The sequence below is a fragment of the Ornithorhynchus anatinus genome, chromosome X1 (genome assembly GCF_004115215.2).
Source record: "Ornithorhynchus anatinus isolate Pmale09 chromosome X1, mOrnAna1.pri.v4, whole genome shotgun sequence".
Lineage (NCBI taxonomy): Eukaryota > Metazoa > Chordata > Mammalia > Monotremata > Ornithorhynchidae > Ornithorhynchus > Ornithorhynchus anatinus.
In genome coordinates, this window is record NC_041749.1 from 5,400,558 (window position 1) to 5,419,297 (window position 18,740).

The following is an 18,740-nucleotide window of genomic DNA, read 5'->3' on the forward strand; positions in this document are numbered from 1 at the left end:
AAACATTGTGCTCATTTCTCGGCTGCTCTGAAATGTGCTAACTCGTATTTGAAAATTCCATTTCTTAATTTTAGAAAGTTTTGAAAGTTGAACCTCATGGGCATTTCCCTTTTAGTTGCATTTGGCTGGAGTTAGACATCTAATTTTCTGTGACTCATGTATTCCCAAATTTCACATTTTTTAAATTTAAAAATACTTCAGCTAGTTTTCAAAGTTGGTTTAGTTACAAAAAGATAAGTATTGTAACTAGATTCCTATGTTTAAAGGTTTAATGACTATTTATCCGAGTGGTCTTCCACATTTTGGACAGGGGTCTTTATCCTTTAGAGGAAACTATGCAATAAATATATTCAGTGATTCAAGGCTGTAGGTTCAAGTATGTACTCTGCACGTAGTGAGCAAGACATATTTATCCATAAAGTTCATTAACCTACATCCTTAGAGATATGTATTAAATATAAAAAGGCAAGATTTAAATCAGTGTATATGAACTACAATTCTATTGACTAACTTTTCCTTTGTTTTGAAAATTTAAAGTGCCGAGTGCGCTAGCATTTGCACAGTTAGGGTCTGGAAAAAGAATTCCAGAGCGTGGGCTACAGAGCTGGGCTTTTTTTTTTTTTTTTTAAGTGTAAAGTGAGTTTAACAGGAAAATAGGAGGGAAAATATTCAACTTAATTTTCTTCAGAGTAATTGATCAATCGGGCAAGTGAAAACTTGAGTGAAAAGTGATGGTCTTAAATTACCTTTCATTTAAGTGTTCCTTGAATTCAGAGATTGACACAACACAAATTCTGTGATTGGACTGTTGGTAGCATGGCTCTCATAGTAATCGTAACTTCATATGTATACATATAGAAATTTAATGTATATACGTGTGTGTGTGTGCATATGTGTGTGTGTGCATATGTGTGTGGCATGTGTGTGTATGTGTGTGTGTGTGTAATTCCTTAATGTGTAACAAAGACCTTAAATGTTTTTTTCTGTTGTTGTTTTTTGCGGGAGGGAGGGCGTCATTACCTTTCTGAATTTCACCCAGTGTGGAGACTCTCCTAATTTTTTTTGCTTTGACAACTGGACATAATAACAGGAATCTAATCCTCTGATCCCCTGCAAATTTGGGAAGGGAAATTTGTATCTATCTGCATTTGTACATATGCATGAAAGATCCATAAGTACCTGAGCAGCTATGGATCTCTGATGCTTCCTTATGTATTTGTGTACTACTCGATTGCCGAAAGGATAGGGTTGAATTTAGAACTCTACTGCCAACATGAAATTTATCTACCTGGAAGTTATAAATGCACATCTGAATGTTGAAGCTTCTATTTAAAAATAGATGCATTGGATATTAATTGCATTTAGGGAGTGTCTTTGCTAGAAGTACAGGTATAGAGTGAGGGTGACGGGCTGGGGGGGGAAGGGGCCAGGACCGGGAGGGGGAGGAAGAGGTGGAAGAGGGAGGGAAGGGGGAACGAATTGTCCATTCCAAGCACTTAGTCCAGTGCTGTGCACATAGTAAGCGCTCAATAAATACAATTGAATGAATGTAATCAAATCCATCATTTTGAATGTTTTCTTCAACGAATAGATTAGGTAATTCCCAGTGCTTTGCAGTTGTTTAAATCCTCACCGGTACTTAGGGAAGATGGTGATTTGAGGACAGCAGAGGAGAGGAACTGGTTGTGTCAGAATACATTCACCTTTATTAAATAAATGTTTACAAGCTGGCTCACAGTAAACTGTAGTCACTTATACATTTTGCCATTTGTATTTCATTCCCATTTCATGGATGTGGAGAAAAGGGCTGAAGCAACTCTCTCCTAAGTCAATCTGGTGAAGAAGTTGACCAAATTCAAGCTTTAGCTCAGTCATAAGTACTCAGAATGAGTCTAGGGATTTCTTCCATCGAGGGAGGCGGACCTTAATTAAGTTGTGAGGGTGGGAGATGGTGAATTGAAAGAGTAGTATGAAGTGGGAGGTGACAGGAGGGAAATGCCAAGATAGATGCTTTTTGTTGGTGTTTGTATTTGTGATTGTTTCCTGCTGCTGGCCAAGAGCAGGGTGTCACCCCTAAGAGCGATACTTGGTTGTAAATGTTTTGTTTGTTTTCTAATACAGTTATCAGTTTTTTTAAAGCTGTCTTCACGCGTCAACTTCTTCTTTTCCCACCTTCATTTTGCTTTTGTTTGTGAACTAATATTCCCGAATGTTTCTTGTTTCAGCTATTTGTACAAGAATGAAATCCAATCAATTGACAGGCAAGCATTTAAGGGACTTGTCTCTCTAGAACAACTGTAAGTGGCCTTTCTCATCTGTGCTGAAGTGTCCCACGGTCTGCTCAGTTGCCTTTTGGGGGAATAGTGCATGCCTTGAACGGTGTCTGCTGCTTGCATGCCATGCATGTCTCCGCTCGATCGGACAGTTGTCAGGCCTGCGACTGTGTGCATGAAGAGGAGGAAAGGTGGAAATTGAGCTTTCTGTCCTGGGCTCCTAATCCGTGATGTGATACTTCGATGAAAGCAAGGTGACCGTAGTGACCTTTCCCAACTGTTGTCCTTTAAATTCAGATGAATGCCATCCCAGAACTTTTGTATTTTTCCCTCAGAACATTCTAGTTAATTGACCTTCCAACCCCTGGCAGTGACAGAACTGTCACACTCAAACACCATGTGGAGTCCGTCAAATTTTACTGGGGGATCTCTATGTCTAGTAAATGAATTTTGTTTCCTCCCAGTTATCTATCATCATCATCTTCTGAAGCTCGGGTTTGTGTCTCCCGGCTGACAGATCTTCTGTATAAATGTGAAATGAAAATACGTGAAGATTGTTGTAGCTGCATGTGAAATTATTTATTTGGAGCTGAGTAGGTCACGCCTCATTTAACCAGGACACAGCACACTCTAGTACATGCTTTCTAAATCACTGTGCAGTAACACGGCCTAGTGGAAAAAGTACAGTCCCAGGAGTCAGAAGATGTGGGTTCTAATCCCAGCTCTGCCCCCTTGTCTGCTGTGTGGTCTTGGGCAGGTCACTTTACTTCTCTGGGCCTCAGTTACTTCATCTGTAAAATGGGGATTAAGACTCTGAGCCCCATGTGGGACTGGACTGTGCCCAACCTGATTTCTATCTGACTATCCCAGCACTTAAAACAATGCTTGGCACATAGTAAGCACTTAACAAATACCACGATTACTATTATTATTATCAATATAAGAACCAGAAACAGCTCTGTGCCAATATAGGATATGTTTAAGTAGACATATATACCGATTCTTCTAATCCACAGCCATGTAAAGATTTTGCTATGAGAGAAAAGGAAAAATATAGTTTAGGTAATTACACTTTTAAGAAAATGAACTGCCTTCCTAAAAGTACTAGCTCATACTGAACTGAAAACACCCTCCCTCTTTACCACTTACTGTTTACCTACAATATACAGGCATCAGCTGGTAATTCTCTGGTACATCATTTTCTATGTTGTGTGTTAGTTTGAGGTAGTACTGTGGATCAAGGAAGCTTAATGGAAATGAGAAAGGTTGGAGATGCAGAGGGAAAAGGTAGGGATGTTATATGGTTTGTTCCCAATCTTTAGGATGGATAATAAAGACGGAAGCGATCGTATTGTTTCCTCTAGACTGTAAGTCCATTCTGGGCAGGGAATGTGTCCATTCTGTTGTAATGTACAGCTCCCAAGAGTATACTACAGTGCTCTGCACATAGCAAATGTACAAATAAATGCCAGGGATTAATATTATTCACCCAAGCATCCTGTTACTAGTGTCAAAAGGAAGAAACTAAGCTATATGAACTGTTGGTTAAACCCAGAATAGATGTATTGTTCACTTAAAGCGAAAAAGTAGATTTTTTTGTTTGTATAATGTTGACTTGGAAGAAAGTACACACCAGTAAAGGTATTTTGCAATTTGTCGAAATGCCAGGTTTAAGCCAGTTTTTGAAGTTTGCTACCTGACTAGTGATCTTAACTAAAATGAAAGACTGTCAGTTCATCAGTAATATTTATTGAGCACTTACATTAATATCAGTAAATTACAGATGTGTACACAAGTCATGCGGGGTTGAGAGGGAGGAAGGTGAATTAAATGGAGAGAATCAGGGTGATGCAACAGGGAGTGGGAGAAAAGGAATTAAGGATTTAGGGGAGGTCTCTTGGAGATGTGCCATCACTAAGGCTTGAAGAGGGGAAGAGTCATTGTCTGTGTTATGAGGAAGGAGGGTTTTCCAGGCCAGAGGCAGCACATGGGCGAGCGGTTGGCAGCGAGATAGATGAGATCGAGATACAATAAGTAGGCTGTCATTAGAGGACTGAAGTGTGCAGGCTGGGGTGTAATAGAGGAGTAGCAGAGTGAGGTAGGAGGGGGCAAGGTGATTGTTTGCTTCAAAGTAGATGGCAAGGAATTTCTGTTTGATGCAGAGGTGGATGGGCAACCACTGGAGGTTCTTGAGGAGTGGGGAAACCTGGACCGAATGTTTTTGGAGAAAAATGATCTGGGCAGCAGAGTGAAGTATGGACTGCAGTGGGGAGAGACAGAAGGCAGGGAGGTCAGCAAGGAGGCTGATGCAGTAATCAAGTCAGGATAGGATAAATGCTTGGATTAACATGGTAACTATTTGGATGGAGAGGAAATGGCAGACTTTAGAGATATTGTGAATGTTGAACCGACAGAATTTAGTGATAAGTTGAATATGTGGGTTGAATGAGAGAGAGGACTCAAGAATACCGCCAAGGTGAGACAGGAAGGATGGTGATGCTGACTAAGTAATGAGAAAAATCACGGTGAAGACATAGTTTGGATGGGAAAAGGATGAAGAGTTGATAATTCCTTGTTTTGTATTTTGATTGGGAGGAATAGATTTTTTTTAAAGTTAATTTTTGTTTTAATTTATGATTTGAGGATTATAAGCTTAACACCTGCCTTGTAGATGGCTACTCAGCCAGCAAAAATCACCATTCCTGCTGGGCAGATAAAGGAACACCTTTTTTATTGTTCTGTATACCTCTTGGTGGTAGAACTAGTGAATGTATTGCTTTAGATATATACATTTTTATTCTTATTTGCATGTTTGCATTTTAGGTTTTGTCTTTGGTTTGAATCCAACTATAAATCTCCTTTTTTTGCCTTTCAGCTTAAATTGAAACAAGTTAGGGTCAATTTAAATTCTCTTTTGCCTTTTTAAAACTTGAGTAGTGTTTTATGTTCAAAGTAAAATGTGGATAAATTGAATAGCGTTCCAAAACTAAAATGGCAGTGTTTAAAGAGATGAAAAATAGATTCCAGGCATGAAAGAGTTGGGATTGTTTAGTCAGGAGAAGAGGCATAAGGAGATTAAATAGTAGTCTTTAGATACTTGTGAGATTGCTTTGAAAGAAAATAGAGCCTAGAGATTCCCTGCCTTTAGAGAGCTTTGAATAAGGTAAAAGTAATGGAAATTGTAGCAAATCTATTTGAAGCATCCCTCAGAGTTTCTTTGATTGTGAGAGAAAAGTTAGTTGGTTTTTCAAAGGGGTGATGAGTAATACTGAAAAAATAGAATATTCGCCAAACTCTTTTGCCTAATGATAATAATTATAGTATTTGTTAAGCACTTACTATGGTGCTTAAGTTATAGGTGCTAGGTGGAGGTCGGAATATGAGCTAGATTATTATCGCCCAATTTTTCAATATGAGGGCTCACTGGTGCTATCACTCCTGCATGGTCTTGATCTTGATATGTTCTTGTCTTGGAGCTGAGATCTCTAAATCTGGTTGTCACCATTTTGATATTACAGGATCGTGGAGAACAGCCATTTTATGCAGTGAAATTAAAGATGGCAGAACCCAATTTTTCACACTTTCCCTTGAAGCCACTTGACTACACTCCAGTATAGCATTTGGGAAACATCAGATCAGTTGACATTTTGAGATGTCTTCAAGATTCATGATTACTGAAATCTCTCTAACTGGGGAAACAGAAGCCTCCAAAACCCTGGGTGGAGGGATCCTGGTCTCGAGACTGGAAATTACTGGCTTATTCAGCCAGGCCCAAGATGTCTGCTCTAATCCTAGGCACCTCAAAAAGTCTGGCCAGCCCTATCTACCCCATCTTTTGGACCCCTGGTAGCAAAGGCATTTTTATTTCCTGGGGGATTGAATCTGCTCTGGGGTAGAATGATTTATTGAACACCTATTGGGTGCAATGTACTGTACTAAGCACTGGAGAAGTACAAAATAAAGAAGGGGTCCATAAACACACAGCCTAGCTGTTTTTTGCAGATAGTTGGTTCTGATTAAACTAACATCGTTAGTAGTGAGCAGTGAGCGTTAGCTATTGTTTGCGAAGTTCTTACTGTGTGTCAGGCACTGTACGAAACACTGGGGTAGATAGAAGCTAATTAGGGTTGGACACAATCCATGTCCCACATAGAGTTCACTGTCTTGATTTCCATTTCACAGATGAGAAAACTGAGCCACAGAGAAGTAAAGTAACTTGCCCAAGGTCACACATTAGGCAAATGGAGGAGCCGAGATATTAGAACCCAGGTCCTTCTGACTCCCAGGTTCGTGCTCTATCCACTAGGCCGTGCTGCTTCCTCAGCAGCTCGATGAACAGCCAACAGTCTGGTGGATACTTTCACCGGGAGTTATTCTATCCCCCTAGTTGACCTGTAAAATTTTCCTTGACCGTGGGTGTCTTCCGTGGGTCTCGTAGTTTTGGGGAATTCTGTGTCCTAGAAATAGTGACAATAGGATACAGAGGAGCAGAAAGAGACAAATACAATAGTCCAGTGATGCTTGTGCAGTCAGGTTCATACGGTGAGAAACTAAGTCGTCTCGGAAACCCTTACGATCCATTCTGAAAAATTTAAACTGAATGATCAAAATCTTGGCCTCGAGACGTAGAAGGCGAAGAAGGAGGGAAAAATGAATTTGATGTTTTTCTAGGGCTTGAACCCGGTCCATGTGCTGAAAAATCGTTAAAAGTCTTGAGCCAAGACCACAGGTGATTTCAAGCGTGTGTGTTCTAAATGGACTGCTTTGTTTCCAGTGTTCCGAAAGGTCTTCGGAATGAGTAAAGGGACTGTCAAGTCGTGCACAGTTATGGTGATTTATGTTCATTCCTTTCAGAAAAAATGCACTCGGTTCCTCAGCTGGTTAAAAGCACTTGAAAAACTGACCTCGTAGAGCCATTGTGTTGTCTAAAAATATAGTGAAATCCATTTGATAGTCATTATACTTGATTTGTAGGATGCTGACATATTAATTTTCAAATTCATTAACCTAAAGCCTGTACAAGCAGTTATTTTTTAATATAGTTCAGGTAGATTTATAAACTTTGATAACACCAATGACAGAGCAATCCTGGGTGAGACTGCCTGAAAATATTTACTCATGGCAGAAAATCATTTTAGATAATGTTACTTTTATTCCAAATTTACTAGTGTTTCATTCTTATTGCAATTTCCTGCCCATTTTTTATTGGTCAGACAATATATATGATCTAGTGCCATTTTACTTATTATTTTCTATCATCTTGAAAATTTTCGATGAAAAATCTGGTCTGTTTGTAAAAAGGATAACTTTAAAAATGATTGAAAAATTCTGTTACTTGTTGTTCTAGATATCTGCACTTTAACCAAATAGAAACATTGGAACCAAATTCATTTAATCATCTTCCAAAGCTTGAAAGACTGTAAGTATCTTAAAAATCAAGACTGTATAAATCTTTTCTCTCTAACAGAAAACCAAACAGTATTTCATAAATGATATTGAAAATGTATTTATTGAAGTGACTTCAGAACAAAAGCAAAAGATGAGGTGTGCCTCCTGAGGCCAGGGACTATATTTTTGACTTCTGCGTTCCCAAGCACAAAATGCAGTGCTCGCCTGACAATAGGTGCTCGGTAACTAATACATAACGATAATGGTAATGAAATGAATGACATTTTCAAATTTTGGTCCCCAAGCTTAATTGAAATCTGTATTTTTTTAAAGGATACCAATACAAAATGCCAAAGATATTTCAATTTAATGATAAAAGCAGATCTAATTCTGAAACCCGTTGTTTGTTTTAATAGGTTTTTGCACAACAACAGGATAGCTCATATTGTTCCTGGAACATTTGGCCAGTTGGAATCTATGAAGAGATTGTAAGTAAATTTGAGATCAATTTTTTTTTAAAGTCTGTTCATCCCGTTGTATTTAAGTATGTTGTGATATGCAAGGATTCAATCTTTTTTAATTTTAATTTGCAATTTAGTAATAATAATGGTAGCATTCGTTAAGCGCTTACTCTGTGGCAAGCACTGTTCTAAGCGATGGAGTAGATACTCGGTAATCAGGTTGTCCCATGTGGGGCTCACAGTCTTCATCCCAGTTTTAGAGATGAGGGAACTGAGGCCCAGAGAAGTGAAGTGACTTGCTCGAGGTCACACAGGTGACACATGGTGGAGCTGGGATTAGAACCCATGACCTCTGACTCCCAAACCCGGGCTGTTTCCATTAAGCCACGCTACTTCTCTATTTGACATCAACATCTGTCGATAACTATGAAGGGTTTTTCTTGCCCAGAAAAGTTGTTAAAAGAGGAAGGTGGTTTGTCTCCTCTTGTTCATGAAGAATGAGATTTATGTTGCCGGTTTAGTGGTAAATCTTATTTCAAAAGGAGCACATGAGAAACAATTAGGAGGAAAGACTTCACTTTAAACTGCTCGTTTCATCAACTGTCTTCAGCAGTCAAAATATTGTGATGTATTTGAGGTGCAATAAAATGTTCCATTTCATAATGTTTCACTTCATGTATGAGACTATAAAATTGTAGGATGCTTGATCTCTTGCCATGAGTGTTACATTCAAACCATTTTTGTTCTGCTTAGATCTCAAAGACATGCCTTCCCCATCTCTAACTTAGATTATGAGCCCCATGTGAGACTAATGCTTCCTCTGATCTGATCCGATTATCTTGTATAATAAAAATAATGATGATGATAATGGTAGAGAAGCAGATGAGGATGATGGAAGAGAAGCAGCGTGGCTTGGTGGAAGGAGCCCAGGCTTGGGAGTCAGAAATTGCGGGTTTGAATCCCGCTCTGCCACTTGTCAGCCGTGTGACTTCGGGCAAGTCGTTTAACTTCTTTGTGCCTCAGTTACCTCATCTGTAAAATGGGGACTAAGACTGTGAGCCCCTTGTGGGACAACCTGATTACCTTGTATCTACCCCAGTGCTTAGAACAGTGCTCGGCACATAGTAAGCGCTTAACAAATTCCACTTTTATGATTATTATTTGTTAAGCGCTTACTGTGTGATGAGCACTGTTCTGAGCGCTGGGGTGAGCTAATCAGGTTGGATATAGTTGTCTTGTTTTTGGCCGTCTGTCTCCCCCGATTAGACTGTAAGCCCGTCAAAAGGCAGGGACTGTCTCTATCTTGCCGATTTATACGTTCCAAGTGCTTAGTACAGTGTTCTGCACATAGTAAGCGCTCAATAAATACTTTTGAATGAATGAATGAATGAATGAATGAATACAGTCTCCATACCACATGGGGCTCACAGTCTTATTCTCCATTTTGCATATGAGATAGCTGGAGACACAGAGAGGTTACTTGACTTGCCTAAGGGCACGCAGCAGACAAGTGGCATTGAGCGATTAGAACTCAGGTCCTTCAGATTCCCAGATTTGTTCGCACGAGACCAGTATCTTCCCCGGGGTTTAACCCCTATGAAGCGCTTAAGAAATGTCATCATTAATGTGATTTCTGCAATACTCTAACCCCTTTCCTAATGCCTCCTCAGTGGAGATAAAGGAAACTAGCCGAAATGATCTTCCCATCTCTTCTCATTTGTGCACATTATTATTGTTCCTCCTTTAGCTTGGGAAAGTTGGGGATTCAGTGCCTGTTCTTCCTCATTCATTTATTCATTCAATTGTGTTTACTGAGCACTTACTCTATGCAGAGCACTTTACTAAGCAATTGGGAGAGTATAATACAGCAGTAAGCAGTCACATTCCCTGCCCACAATGGGCTTGCAGTCTAGAGTCGGGGAAGCAGACCTTGGTACAAATAAATGAAATTACCTCAGACTGTGAACTCCGTGTGCTAAAGAGACTGTATCCAACGTGAGAAGCAGCGTGGCTCAGTGGAAAGAGCCCGGGCTTTGGAGTCAGAAGTCATGGGTTCGAATCCCGGCTCGGCCACTTGTCAGCTGTGTGACTTTAGGCAAGTCACTTAACTTCTCGGTGCCTCAGTTACCTCATCTGTAAAATGGGGATTAAGACTGTGAGCCCCACGTGGGACAACCTGATTCCCCTGTGTCTACCCCAGCGCTTAGAACAGTGCTCGGCACATAGTAAGCGCTTAACAAATACCATTATTATCCAACTTGATTATCTTGTACCTTCCCCAGTGCTTAGCACATAGTAAGCACTTAGCCGATCCCACTGTTACTATCATTGTCATAATTAAGATGGATTCCTAATTCTGGCATAAAATACTGTGGAACGCATACTGATTTCAAGGTGTTTTATTTTAGTAGCATTTCACACTTGCGCACACTGATTCAAGATGCTATCTAATGAGACTCAAAGGTCCGTCTTTGCCCTCTAAGCGTGCCAGATTTTAATTTTGAGGGCAGGGCTAACATCTTAGCAGAAGGGGTGGGTGGTGAAGGGGAGGCGGGCTTCTAAGAGCTAATGGGTTAGATAACCATAATTCTGATTTTGGGGGGTCTTGATTGAAAACACTGTCTTGGGATGAACAAGTTTAGGAGTCTACCAAAGTTGTGGGGGCTTTAGCCCTCTAAATCAGCATGAAGTGAAACTTTGTAGGTTCTATGTAAACTCCTTGTGGGCAGGGCAATAGTCTACTTTTCCGAGTGCTTAGTACAGTGCTCTGCACGCAGTGAGTGCTCAGTGAATACCATCAGTTGGTTGATTGTACACTTCTCACTCTAGGCTTCAAGGCTCTCCATCCCCTTGCCCCCTCCTATCTCTCCTCCCTTCTCTCTTTCCACCGCCCACCCCGCACGCTCCGCTCCTCCGCCGCCCACCTCCTCACCGTCCCCCGTTCTCGCCCGTCCCACCGTCGACCCCCGGGCCACACCCTCCCGCGGTCCCGGAACGCCCTCCCTCCTCACCTCCGCCAAACTGATTCTCTTCTCCTCTTCAAAACCCTACTTACAGCTCACCTCCTCCAAGAGGCCTTCCCAGACTGAGCTCCCCTTCTCCCTCTATTCCCTGTACCCCCCCTTCACCTCTCCGCAGCTAAACCCTCCTTTCCCCCCATTTCCCTCTACTCCACCCCCTCTCCCTTCCCATCCCCTCAGCACTGTACTCGTCTACTCAACTGTATATATCTTCATCACCCTATTTATTTTGTTAATGAAATGTACATCGCCTTGATTCTATTTATTTGCTATTGTTTTATTGAGGTGTTCATCCCCTTGATCCTATTTATTGCTATTGTTCTTGTCTGTCCATCTCCCCCGATTAGACTGTAAACCGGGCAAAGGGCAGGGACTGTCTCTGTTACCGATTTGTACATTCCAAGTGCTTAGCACAGTGCTCTGCACATAGTAAGCGCTCAATAAATACTATTGAATGAATGAATGAATGTACCCTCCGGCAGCATCATGGAGCGGAAGGGCCTGTAAGTCAATCTTTTTGGTTACACCGGCTTTTGTAACGAGCTCCCAACAAGGGCTCCTACCCGTGACATGTCCTCAGACGCTCGTACAGTTACCGTTCTAACTCTTCCTTCCCAAAGGCGATTGGATTCAAATGCTCTTCATTGTGACTGTGAAATCCTCTGGTTGGCAGATTTGCTGAAGAAATATGCGGAATCTGGAAATGCCCAAGCAGCAGCTACTTGTGAATATCCAAGGCGGATACAGGGACGAGCACTGGCAACCATAACTCCGGAAGAACTTAATTGTGGTGAGTTATTTCTTGGCGACAGCACTAAGCCTGAAATTTCATAAATGGGCCCGGGGTTTTTAGGCCCGTCCATGAAGTGGAACGCAATCCTGATGGGAATGATGTTGCTAATAATAAGTGTGGTATTTGTTAATCAGTGACTATGTGCCAAGCCCTGTTCTAAGTGCTGGGGTACAAACAAGGTAATTAGATTGTCCCATGTGGGGCTCACAGTCCCAATCCCATTTTACAGATGAGGAAATCGAGGCACGGAGAAGCTAAGTGGCTTGCCCAAGGCCACACAGCAGACAAGTGGCGGAACCAGGATTAGAACCCATGACCTCAGACTCCCAAGCCCATGCTCTTGCCAGTAGGCCATGTACTAAGCGCTGGGGTGGATACAAGCCATTCGGGTTGGACACAGTCCTTGTCCCACGTGGGGCTCACAGTCTCGATCCCCATTTCATAGATGAGGGAGCTGAGGCGCAGAGAAGTCAAGTGACTTCCCCAAGGACACACAGCAGGCATGTGGTGGAGCCAAGATTAGAACCCTTGACATTCTGACTCCCAGACCTGCGCTCTATCCCTTTCTTGGCTTTTTGAGCGTCGGTTCTAGTCTGTTACCTTGCTCTAGAAGCAGCGTGGCTCAGTGGAAAGTGCACGGGCTTTGGAGTCAGGACTCATGAGTTGGAATCCCGGCTCTGCCACTTGTCAGCTGTGTGACTGTGGGCAAGTCACTTAACTTCTCTGTGCCTCAGTTCCCTCATCTGTAAAATGGGGATTAAGACTGTGAGCCAACGTGGGACAACCTGATCCCCCTGTGTCTACCCCAGCGCTTAGAACAGTGCTCTGCACATAGTAAGCACTTAACAAATACCAACATTATTATTATTATTAGTATCATTTCTACTTCTGATTCAAATTGATCATCCCCAAATAAGGGATGCTTCAAAATGAAAAACACAATTCAAATGATCAGGCTATTTTAAGATGGGTCTTTGTTATTCATTGCTAAAATGGGCGAAGAGCCTGGCCTTGTTTTTGAGCAACATTATTTTGGTATCAGGGATCTTACTTAAAGCCTCAGTCTTGACTTTCACCCATTACAAGTCCAAGGCAATTTCAGTCCCAACCTGTGGTTTCACCTGTAAATTGAGCCAAGTTGGCTTTCTAGTTTATTCTCCCAAGAGTTAGTACAATGTTCCTCACGCAGTAAGAGGCCAATAAATTCCACACTGATTACGCTGGAGTGTGAGGAAAGAGGGGGAGAGGGTCCATTTCCATCAGCAGAACTCTAGTAAGTCCAACCGGGCCCCAATCATCTCTGGTCTGGATTCCTAAAGATAAGCCAAGGTGAGTCTAGAATTTTCCAAGCCCCAAACTTCTGGTTCCCAAAGAAGATGGGTAGTACCCCCTCTAGATTGTGAGTTCATTCCAGGCAGAGACTGTCTGTCTTTATTTATTCTTTTATTTATTTTTTTCATTGGAGACGGTCCCTAAGATGAGAGGGTACCTGATCTAGTTGGACTAACATTTGGTTCGAGTTAATTCGGAGGATGTTGTAGAGTCTGGTTCCTTTTTGAGAGCTCTAGGGTCAGCTTTGGCCTAGGAACTCCACAAGAATAATAATACTTGGGGTCCTTATTATTAATAGTAATGATAGTAATAATTGTGATATTTAAGTGTTATGTGTTGTTATTTATTATGTGCCAGGCATTATACTAAGAGCTGGGATAGATACAAGATAATAATGACTGTGGTATTTGTTAAGCACTATATGTCTGGCACTGTACTAAGCACTGGGTGAATACAAGCAAATTGGTTTGGACACAGTCCTTGTCCTACATTGGGCTCACGGTCTTAATCTCCACTTTACAGGTGAGGGAATTGAGGCACAGAGAAGCAAAATGACTTGTTCAAGGTTACACAGCAGAAACGTGATGGAGCTGGGATTAGAACCCAGGTCCTTCCTACTCCAAGGCCTGTGGCCTATCCACTAGACCAAACTGCTTTAGGGTAGACAGGCAGTCGCCGTCCCTCAGGGGACCCACACACAGTCTAAGTAAGAAGGAATAGGATATAATCTCCATTTTTCACATGTGGAAACTGAGAATTTACGTGACTTACCCAAGGACACAAGGGAGACAAGTAGTACAGCTGAGATTAGAACCTGGCCCGGGCTCTTTCCACCAGGCCACACTGCTTTCATTCATTCATTCATACAATCAATCATATTTACTGCACACTTACTGTGTGCAGAGCACTGTACTGAGCTCTTGGGAAAGTATAATATAGTAATAAAAAGAGACAATCCCTCCCCGGAACGAGCTCACGATCCAGAGGGGGTACTACCCATCTTCTTTGGGAATGGGAAGTTTGGGGCTTAGAAAAGTCTAGACTCACCTTGGTCTATCTTTAGGAATCCAGACCCGAGATGATTTGGGCCTGGTTGGACTTAGTAGAGTTCTACTGATGGAAAGTCATTCAATAGTATTTATTGTGCGCTTACTATGTGCAGAGCACTGTACTAATCGCTTGGAATGAACAAGTTGGCAACAGATAGAGATAGTCCCTGCCGTTTGACGGGCTTAGAGTCTAATCGAAATGGACCCTCTCCCCCTCTTTCCTCACACTCCAGCTCAATCGGTGGTATTTATTGGCCTCTTACTGCGTGAGAAACGTTGTACTAAGCTTTTGGGAGAATAAACTAGAAAGCCAACTTGGCCCGATTTACAAGTGAAACCCCAGGTTGGAACTGAAATTGTATCGGACTTGAAATGGCTTTAAATCAAAACTCTATTTGTAACAATCCTGTGCCTGCAGTTCTCTGTGTCCTTTCCCAAATTTAGATCATCTGCCCCTTCAAATACTGTATTGAACAATAGGAGGCTTCATTTTCCTCCCGTGTCTAGAAGGAGACCTCTATGGCAGGTTTATTTACCAAAAACAACATCACGTCAAATGGTTCTCCAGCAGCTACTGTCTTTTCAGAGTTCTGCTCGGGCCAGAAAGTTTTCCCGGCCCTCCTTAAGTTTAGCAATGACATCCCCTGTCACGGAAATCCCGCAAGAGGGAATTGAAAGAAGCGAGGAGCGGCAGACCCTGTTCCCTTTCTTCGAGGCCTGCTCCCAGGTTTTCAGCTTTGCGAGTTTGTTTTGCCCCGATCTTTTCTGGCCCGGCCCCTGATTTCAGCTCCTGATTGCCTCACCAGGCGCTAGCCCTCGGGGCCTCGGTTTGCTGGAGCAAACTGACGGAGAAACGTGTTCTCGGTCTTTGGTCAGACACCGTCTGTTTGTGTGGAATGAGTCTGTCTGGGGTTCGGAGTCATGGGAGTCTGGGCTTGCTCTCCTCTAGCTCAGCTAATTGAGTGTTGATTACGGCATCTTTTAAAATGAACCGTGCCGATCAGCGTAAGTAATAGAATCCGAGCCGAAAGCTCCACGTTTCTCTTTCCGACGCTGATGTTACGCACTGACGGATTTTCCACTCGTGAATATTTACTGGGGTGTAGAACTCTATGGCTTCCATTCTTGGGTTTGCAGTGTTGATCTGGACCCGGTTGTTAGGGCTTATAAAGTAATAACAGTAATAGTAAGCAAAATAAAGATATTTGTTAAGCTCTTACATGTGCCAAGCACTGTTCTAAACACTAGGGCAGCTACAAGTTGATCAGCTTGGACATAGTCCGTCCCATAGGGGACCCCCAGCCTAATAGGAGGAAGAAGAATTTAATCCCCATTTTACAGTTGCAGGAACTAGGTGCAGAGAATAATAATAATAATAATGGAATTTGTTAAGCACTTACCATGAAGTAAGTCAGAGGTCGTGAGTTCTAATCCCGGATCCACTGCTTGTCAGCTGTGTGACTTTGGACAAGTCACTTCTCTGTGCCTCAGTTACTTCATCTGTAAAATGAGGATTGAGACTGTGAGCCCCTTGGGGGACAACCTGATTACCTTGTATCTACCCCAGCGCTTAGAACAGTGCTTGGCACATAGTAAGCGCTTAACAAATACCATAATCGTTATTATTATAGTCTTGGTTGTCTTATGCCATTGAGTCATTTCCAGCCACAGCTACACCACAGACACATCTTTCCCAGAATGCCCCCCCTCCATCTGCAACATACTAAGCGCTCAATAAATAACATTGATATCGGACTCTCCCAAAAGCTTAATATGGTGCACTGTACACAGTAAGTGCTCAATCAATATGATTGTTGAGTGACTGACAGATTCATTTCTTCTCTTATAATAATAGTGATGATATTTGTTAAGTGCTTACTAGCCAGCCTCTGTGCTAAGCGCTGGGGACGATAAAAGCAAATTGGGTTGGACACAGTCTGTGTCCCACGTGGGGCTCACAGTCTCAATCCCCATTTTACAGATGAGGTAACTGAAGCGCAGAGAAGTGAAGCGACTTGGCCAAGGTCACACAGCAGACATGTGGCGGATCTGGGGTTAGAATCCTCAACTTTTTGACTCTCAGGTCCGTGCTCTATCCACAATGACATGCTGCTTCTTCATCACTAAATGCCATCGATTAAGCAAATGATAGAATCAATGCCTCTGAACAGGTTCTCCATCCTGAAACCTCAGGACTGAGATTTTACATCCTTCCTGATGGGTGACTACATCATTTTCCCTGCTTAAGGAGGGTTATCAGGTCACTCGGGTGTGCAGTGGATGTGGATGTGATGATGTGGAAATTTCTAATTTAGCTTGCAGCATCGTTTACTTTCACCAGACAACTTTAAAACTGATATGTTTCCTTTGTGTTGTTGATACAGAAAGGCCAAGAATTACATCAGAGCCTCATGATGTAGATGTTACTTCTGGGAATACGGTGTACTTCACGTGTCGAGCAGAAGGCAATCCCAAACCAGAAATTATTTGGCTTCGCAACAAGTAAGTCGGAAAAGAGGTCAGAGAATAAAACGGTGGTTGTGTGTTTCAGAGCAAAAGTGGTGTTTGCAACCAAATCTTTTTCAGAGACTTTCAGAAAAAGCCAAAAGCAAAGGAAGCAATTTTAGATGAGCAACCTAAATTTTCAGACTCTATCATCTTAGCCCCAGTCTGTCAGACTCAAATATGTTACTTCTCGAAGGACCTTTGAGGGTTTATTTTAACACATGTAATCTTTTTTTTTTATCTTTCTTTTCTTGGGATGTATTTGAGAGTCACGTAAGATTAAACATTCCTCAAGGCATCTCTGTTTTTTGAAGGGGGGAAGGGAAGAAGAGGAAAATATCTGGGAAAGGAGGAGAAAAGAGTGCATTAGATTTCCAACCCAGGGAAAAGAACTTGTATGAAAAAAAATTGGCTCTACCGACTTGCTAATGACTTAATAAAAACAGTAGGTTTCTTCTCAGCTCCATCTGTGATCCCATAGGATTTTGATTTTCAACTTTTTTTAGTACTTGTGGAAACTCTTTTCCTTGGGTCAGCGATAACCTTGATAAATAGTTAAATGTTGTGGGTTCTTATGTTCCGTTTCATCTTTCAATAAACCAAGAAATCTTAACTAAGTTATTACCAGCAAGATAAGCCGCAGAATAGGAATGATGTCATAATGCTTTCTTTGGAATTTATAGAGAGCCAGAGGAAGGTATTCTCTGTCCAAATATAGCTGATTATTGCACCAAGTTTTCAACTCGGCCATCTGGAGAGTAAATCTCTTAACTGCCCTGGGACTCAGGCATGTCAGGGTAGATGAAGTGTTAAGGGCAGTTGGGGAACACAAAATAATTTGCATCTTTAAAAGCAAGGTGCCAAAGACATGTGGAAACTTTGTTTCCTTACAATTTTTTTCTCTCCTTTTATCTCAGGTTTAATATAATGGTCATGCATTAGCAAATCCTAGAGCGGGAAATGCTTTGTAATTCCTTTGCATCTGTAATGTTCCTTACAGAAGAACCTGGGTTCTTCCCCAGCCCCACCACTTGTCTGCTGTGTGACCTTGGGCAAGTCACTTAATTTCTCTGTGCTTCTGTTACCTCATCTAGAAAATCTATAAAACATCTCTGAGCCCCATGTGGAACCTGGACTATGTCCAACCTGAGTAATTTGTATCTACCCCAGTGCTTAGGGCAGTGCCTGGTATATAATAAGCATTTAACAAATACCATTAAAAATCTGTCCATCATTATAGATCGATCTCATTTTAAGCCTTTCAAAAAAGAACCGAACACCTAGTGAAAAAACACTTCTTTTTCTTAAGTGTTGGAAGCCAGAGACAAATTAGAAAGTGCAGGAATAAAGATGTGAATGTCAAATTCGTGAACATATTTGATTAATTTAAAGCCTGACATAGGGCATTCTGGAAACCTTTCATCTTGATGTCTTTTGAATGGAATTATTTTTTCATGCTTATATGTGTGCAACTTTGGATCACCAGATTTTTATCTTCACAGTAACGAGCTAAGCATGGAAACAGATTCCCGTTTGAACCTGTTAGATGATGGAACTTTGATGATTCAGAACACTCAGGTGACCGACCAAGGGATTTATCAGTGTATGGCAAAAAATGTGGCTGGAGAAGTGAAAACTCAGGAAGTTACCCTCAGATATTTTGAATCCCCAGGTAAGTTCATTTCAGCGAAGGAGTTTTACTCGGCATAAAGAGAAGGGGCTTGATGAGTAGTAATGATAATTATTGAGGGTCTACTGACTGCTCTACCAAGGGCTTAGGAGGTGCAGAAGAAGCTCAAGACAGTTCCTTGACCACAGAGTGTTTACACTCTACGGGAAGGTCAGAGATGAAAATATCTTGGAGGATGGGCATATGTAAATGAACGGTTAAGTGCAAGAAGCGGCTGAAAGGTTGATTA

At 41.8% G+C, this 18,740-nt stretch overlaps 1 protein-coding gene across 1 annotated transcript in view; it reads left to right on the plus strand.

The window, feature by feature from the left end:
- Positions 1–18,740, plus strand: part of PXDN (peroxidasin) — a 111,656-nt gene that overhangs the window by 49,228 nt on the left and 43,688 nt on the right. The window contains exons 5-10 of the mRNA XM_039910146.1: positions 2,226–2,297; positions 7,621–7,692; positions 8,078–8,149; positions 11,763–11,932; positions 16,701–16,818; positions 18,324–18,493. Coding sequence (XP_039766080.1) covers positions 2,226–2,297; positions 7,621–7,692; positions 8,078–8,149; positions 11,763–11,932; positions 16,701–16,818; positions 18,324–18,493 — 674 coding nt within the window. The remainder of the gene's footprint in view (positions 1–2,225; positions 2,298–7,620; positions 7,693–8,077; positions 8,150–11,762; positions 11,933–16,700; positions 16,819–18,323; positions 18,494–18,740) is intronic.